This window comes from Saprolegnia parasitica (assembly GCF_000151545.1).
Source record: "Saprolegnia parasitica CBS 223.65 unplaced genomic scaffold supercont2.153, whole genome shotgun sequence".
NCBI classification, from domain to species: Eukaryota; Oomycota; class Saprolegniomycetes; order Saprolegniales; family Saprolegniaceae; genus Saprolegnia; species Saprolegnia parasitica.
The window spans coordinates 18,143-24,612 of NW_012156547.1; the positions used below are offsets into that span (position 1 = coordinate 18,143).

Here is a 6,470-nt window from a genome sequence, read left to right on the forward strand (position 1 = left end):
TAGAAGGCGGCGCAGCTGCCGGCGATGGAAGCTGTCAAGGCCCTCAAGGCTCGTTAGCGTCAGGACCTACGTGCCACAGTTGAACTTTTGAATGCGGAGCATTGTTTACCGGTATTTGCGACGACGGCGCGTTGGCCTAGACAAAAGTCAACGCGCGACCTTCGCTGCGCTACGGTGCGCAGACTTTTCCGGGCCAACGCGGCGTCGTCGCTTGCTGCAGTCTTCAATGTGGCATCGCACCTCGGTCATCTCTTTCTTCCAGAGCATTTTTGATGCCTTCGTCATGAGTCGAGTTGGCCTCCGTCGATGGGGTTGCTGCGGCGGGTTGCGAACGCTTCGCGAGTCTTGCCATCCTTCGGGTCTCTTGCATCCTCTGCGCTTGCCGCTCCCGGAAGAGCTCCGCCTCGTACACCGTTCGTGGCTTTACCTGCTTCCCATGCGGCCCCATGGTACTAGAGGGCGTCCTTGCCATGACGGTCGTCTCGGCGCGTAACTGTCAAAGCGCGGTGAGAGCTCCATTAGGTGCGGCTGTGATGGCGCCTTGTACCCTGATAAGTACGTCGTACTTAATTTATACAAAATCAAGTATAATGTCCATCATGTGACAGCACTTAACAGGGACAGCAATATCGCACTTGACAGGACATGTTTCGCGCGATGCGATTGGCTAAGACCAATGAAACTGCGTGTCATTGGACAACAAATCTGGAATTATAGCCAATGGGTTGGCCGGATTGAGACACGACACGCCGAATTAATCCCCTGGGATGCTGGTACACCACGTAAACGTTCCTACCAGGAAAAATGCACAACTGTGTTGGGGCCGTTTCCAAGAAGTGGAAGAGGTGTTCCGTGCAAGGCCGAGCAATCTAGAAGTCCGGTTCCAAGATCGCACACGTTACAAGATCCAAGATCGAGGCGCAGAGCAAGCCAGCTCAGGCCATCTCCAAATTGGTAGCGTCAGTCAAATAACTAACCCGCCTCGCCCACCACTGGCATGACAGAATCTATAGTGCATCAGTTTTGGATAATCCAACAATGACAGATTAGTATTGATCACGATATTTACGTCGTCCACACGATTACGACAACGAATGACCAAACAAACGTCCACCAAAGCGGCGTGTTTCCTTGTCGATCCGGTGGTTTGTATCAATCATGACACCGTGCACACACATGGTGGCTGTCCACAGCGGGGCGGACTACCGCAATATCGCATCACACAACACAGGGCCCGTAGACATCGCGCTCAATCGACGCCAGAATCTCCTGCTCGACGCCGGAGGAGCGCATGCTCGGACCTCGTTAACGTTCTCTTGGATTGCGATAAGGCCCGGATGAGCCGGATACTGAGATCATGAAACACGTGGCAGTGCCCAGCCAAAGCAATAGGCAACTGTTGAACTCAAACCAAAGGAATCTCTCCTCTGTTTCTTGGGCGATGAAGTGAATTTGCACCAATCCCGTGACGAGATCTTGCTGAACCCCATCGAAGAGCTCTTGCTTGGTCTTGCACCGTGCGTTTGTTTGGATGCTGCTGACGTCTGGTCAGCGGGAAAGACTCCTTTGATCCCCGTCTTGTCCCAACGTTTCAAAGGAATGGCTCGGCCGTTCCGCTGCGGAACAACAGATTTAAAATAAAATGGTCAATATGTTGACACATTTTAATATACCTGGGGCAAACCGTATTTCCCATTTTCCCACTGCGCATGGAATAACCCAACGATCACGCAATCTTGCGTGCAGTGTAATCGCCCGCGCTCGGTGCGCTGTGTAGCAATCGCGCACAAGACGACTCCACGACACTACTTGATACAGGCCAAGTGTGCATCGATGCGCCCGCGCTCATAAAGACTGCTTGTTGACGTGCTGTTAAGGATCGCGATGCCCACATCGATTGTGCGTACGACAAAACCCATTATTCTGGTGTTTTACGCTGGGACAAAAGTACCTTGATCCCATTTCTGGAAACGGCACTAGGATTAAAAATGGTCAAAATTAAATCCCGCGTCGTGGCCAAATCTGTCGGACCCAACAAGTTGTCATAGCGAGTGGCATCGATGGCTCTGCGGACGCTGTCCGAGCGCCTCTTCTGCACCTTCCAGGCGTGCTCGATCTGCGGCCTCCTCTTCGCGAGCAGCTACCAGCGGTACGACCCTCCTCCTCGTCGCCTTCTCGCCTCACAGCGTGCCACGCGATGGCAGCCACAACAAACCCGACGGCCAAAAGGTAAACTGCGGTGCGCCGATGCACCGTGTGCTCACGGTGCAGTAGGTCATCAAGTACGACCTCCAACCAGTAGTCTATATGGCAGCGGCTAACCGCGCGACGCAGGTGCTTTCCACACTGCTGCCCGCAGCACACGACCCGGCGATCGTGCGGCACGTCGCTCGTCGTGCAGGTGGGCGGCGAGTACAGCACCGAAGAAGCGGTGGCATTTGAAGCCTTTGGACGCTTTGAGAGCTCGTCGACGACCGAGCTCGCGATCGGGAGCCCGCTCGAGGTGGTCGACGGCGACCTCCGCCAACCCGGCAACATGCGTGGCATGTGGATGCGGTGCCATCGCGACGCTCACGCGCCCATGGTACGCAACAAGCGCCCGATCTGTGTGAAGAGATCCTTCATCTTCGTAGCCGGCCACGTTTTTCGTCAATCGCAGTGCGCTCGAGGACGAGTGGCATTATGGATGGAAGGGCAGCGCGAGCAAGGTCGACCGCGCCGCAACGCACGTGCTCACGGTGCTGTCTACACGAGAGATGACAATATGATTTCTATTGGGCCATTAGGTATACATCCGTCGCGCGACCGACAACGTTGTCGTGGGGCTCGCACGCAGCTCGCCGTTCACCATCACGTCGGCGCGCCGCGCGGCCGAGAGCCGCACCAGTGTGTCTCCTTTGTCTTTGACGTCATATTATGCTACCTTGCGCTGCTGCGTAGCACGGCTCAAGGCCATGGCGACCGAGACGGACGAGACAGTGCAACTGCTGCCGACGACCGGCGTCTCGGCGTTCGAGTTCCAGGGGTGTGACTGTCCCGGTGATCTCTTTCGCACGGTGTACTCGCGGTGGGTGCAACCCTACCCCTGATTACCTTACACACACTCTTTCTTAGTGGCAACAAGACCAACGGCCGCAAGGTACGCCCGATTCTTCGTTGGATTGGAATCGACGAGCTGTTGTAGGAGCTTCGGTACGCAACGTGGACGACTCTTGTAAGACGACGTGGATATCGATGCTGGTGTAGATGCTTTCCGCACTGCTGTGGTGGCCACGCGACGCAATCCATGTGCGGTGGACCGATTCATATCCACGTGGCATTTTTGAATGCGGCACCCGTGCACCAGTACGCTGTGTACGCTCGGTTTGAAGAGCTGCCGATGAAGGAGCTCGAAGTGGCGATGGAGATGCCACTCCGGTACCTCGAGGCCAACACGATTCGACCTAATGCGATGCAGTCCGAGTGGTTTCTCGGGGTCCCCGCGGGCGCACCCCTGCCGTTTCCGGTACTTTTCTTCCTGTGTACATTATTGGGCTCGTTGACAAAAAATATTTTCTCCTGTTGTAGTCGAGCGAGGTGTATGTTCTCAACGCCAACAAACGATCCAAGCACTTTTGGCCGTACAGCTGGAAGGGCAGTGCGAGCTTGACCAAGCGCGCGACGCGCCACGTGCTCCGCGTGTACCTCTTTCAGCTGCGCCACGCCGAGGCCCGCGACGGCGTCGACGTCCTCGCGCGCATTGTAGGCACGCTCCAGTCGCCGGCGTTCCAAGTCGAGTCGCAACGCAGCTCGGCGCTCGAGCACCGGACCACCGTGCTGCTCAAGGTACCTCGGAAGCGCGTCCTCGAGAGCCCGCAAAGCAACACGCCCAACGTCGACGATGAGAACGAAATCGACGAGCTCGACACTGCCTAAGTCGTCGTCTAATCGGAGCCCGTGTGCCCTGTACATCAACGGTTACAACACAACAGGACGTGTGTTGCTGGTGGTTGCGAGGCATGGGCGGTCGACGACTGCGGTCCTATGCTCTACAGTGGTTGTCTCGACTGCCAACAATCCCTTTGAATGGACCGGCAGTAGCGCAGTGTGCCAAAACCACGCGTGTGTTGAGACACCCGAATCGCTGCTTCAACGTCCATGCACTGTCCTGTACCAGCCAAAGTATGCACCTCGCACACTTGTGCTAGAAGGCGGCAAAAGGTATTACAAGGTCCACATATGTCTACATTCTCAAGCAAGCAACTTGGCGCAAAGGTTTCAGTCATGCTTGCAGTGTAGGAGCTCTCGATGGTCAGTCGGTGCGACATGACGCTCGTGCTCCCAAGCCGGGTTGCTACACCGCTGCTCTGCACCAACGTCGAATGCAGCCTTGCAGAACCGCGTGCAGCGATTTACTAGCGCCCGTTTTAGATGTGACAACTCGAGTACGTGCCACGGACTGGACGATGTGCTCTCGCGGCGCGCCACTGGAAGTGGTCGTGGAAGCAACGGAGCATTCTTGCCACATGAGTTCTCACGCACGAATAGGTCTCTGCTGTTGAGGCTCTACCTTTTCTTTTTCGAGGTCACCTTTGGTTGCGACAGGCGACGCGGTGAAGCACGCAGTTAATCAATGCATGGACCGCCAACATACGGTAGGAAATCAGAATGCCACCATGCGTTGCACAAGAAGCCGAGACGAGGGTAGGTGAGCCCTACCCCTCGAGTCCGAGGAGCTGCGTTCGAAAAGGAACATGGCACAGAATGTTATTATCTCGTTACAAGATCCACAGAAACAACTACAACTACTCTTACTTTAGTACGCCGACTGTGTCTACCAAGTGGTGCTCCGCGCGGTCAAGCATCGCGCCCATTTGGACGAGCTCGACAGGGCCGACCAAGCGTGCCTCTTCTGCCCCGCGCACGAGCGTACCACCACTTCCTCGCAGCCTGCGACTTCATCTAGGACGTGTGGACCACGCTTCACGCGGTCACCGACCCCTAAGGCGTGGTCTTGCCGACGACGCTCAGGGTACCTCGTCTCGACGCCCCAGACGGCCTCCAACATGCACCAAGCCGCGTTCCACTACCTCCGGCCCGTGCTCCGCGCCTGCGTCTGGTCCAAGGTTTGGCGAGTCCGGAACGATCGCGTCTCTCGCGCAGACCAATCATAGCCAAGTCCATGGACGATTGCTGTCAAGGCGGCACGGGTCGCTCAACTGCACTCGCCCCGTTTAAAAGACCGAGCACGATCTCCTTTGGCTTCTCTGGCTTCACGCGCAGCGCGAATGGCTGCACCGGCATCTTGTCCGCGGGACGCGCTCCAGTCTTCGTCGGCCTAGACCACGTCTCTCAACCGAGTGTACACAGCGGGAAAGTCCGAGATTGTTTTATCTAGTTAATCCAGTTCAAGGTTATCTACTATTTCAATAGACGAACCACTTCAACAACAACAACAACAACAACAACAGCAACACTGGACGACGGTACGACCCCCTGCAAAGATCTGTACTCAACTCAGGTCATGCATCGTTTTCTCTCACAGGAGCCCGCCACATGGCCACGCGAGATATCGAGATCACAGGAAAACGCCATGGTACTTGCATGCAATTGATCTTCCTGCTAATGTAGATCGCTACAGTCGGCCATTCAAGAAGAGCTACTAGCCTGAAGCATCATGTACTCGATGTGTACAAAGGCAGGCGAGACACCAACCAAACCAAAAATTAGCCTTGCACCACGCCGCTCGGACGGCGCTTTTCAGCGAAATCGACAGCAAAACAAGTCGACAGTCGTTTATAGTCGTTGGAGCTGCGAACGCAGCGATTCGTTGCGAGTTCAAACCCTTCACGCCGCGGTCCCATCAATGTACAAAATTACCGCTCGTCGCATTCCTAACATTGTCGCTCGCAGATGCTTCCATGGACGCGCTCTTTTTTTGTCGACACGGTCCGCAGTGCTGCTGACTGGATGCGTCCATTCCATTGTATTATTATCCTGGTAGGAACGTTTACGTGGTGTACCAGCATCCCAGGGGATTAATTTGGCGTGTCGTGTCTCAATCCGGCCAACCCATTGGTCATAATTCCAGATTTTCTGACAAATGAAACGCAGTTTCATTGGTCTCGGCCAATCGCATCGCGCAGAGCATGTCCTGTGAAGTGCGATTTAGCAGTCCCTGTGAAGTGCTGTCACATGATGGACATTATACTTGATTTTGTATAAATTAAGTACGACGCACTTATCCGGGGTACAATTTTTAGTGCGTCAAAGACGCACATAATAGAGCCTTTGAGCACGTCTCGATTTCGGGACAGCTGAAGCGCGCGAAGCAGCTTCGACAGCTAAATATCCGGGCAGCGGAAGCGCGCGAAGACGATCGTCATGACAAGGACGCCCTCTAGTACCATACCATGGGGTCTCATGTGAAGCAGATGAAGCCACGGACGGTGTACGAGGCGGAGCTCTTCCGGGCGCGGCAAGCGCAGAGG

General features: G+C 55.3%; 1 protein-coding gene across 1 annotated transcript; it reads left to right on the top strand.

The window, feature by feature from the left end:
- Positions 1 to 2,060: 2,060 nt before the first annotated feature.
- Positions 2,061 to 3,915, top strand: SPRG_21400 (hypothetical protein; the record flags this gene model as incomplete). Its single annotated transcript, XM_012354291.1, has 11 exons — positions 2,061 to 2,149; positions 2,205 to 2,229; positions 2,275 to 2,282; positions 2,335 to 2,584; positions 2,634 to 2,738; positions 2,787 to 2,886; positions 2,941 to 3,067; positions 3,115 to 3,139; positions 3,185 to 3,192; positions 3,247 to 3,505; positions 3,568 to 3,915. The coding sequence occupies 11 exons, from the start codon at positions 2,061 to 2,063 to the stop codon at positions 3,913 to 3,915; spliced, it is 1,344 nt and encodes a 447-aa protein (XP_012209681.1).
- Positions 3,916 to 6,470: the final 2,555 nt, after the last annotated feature.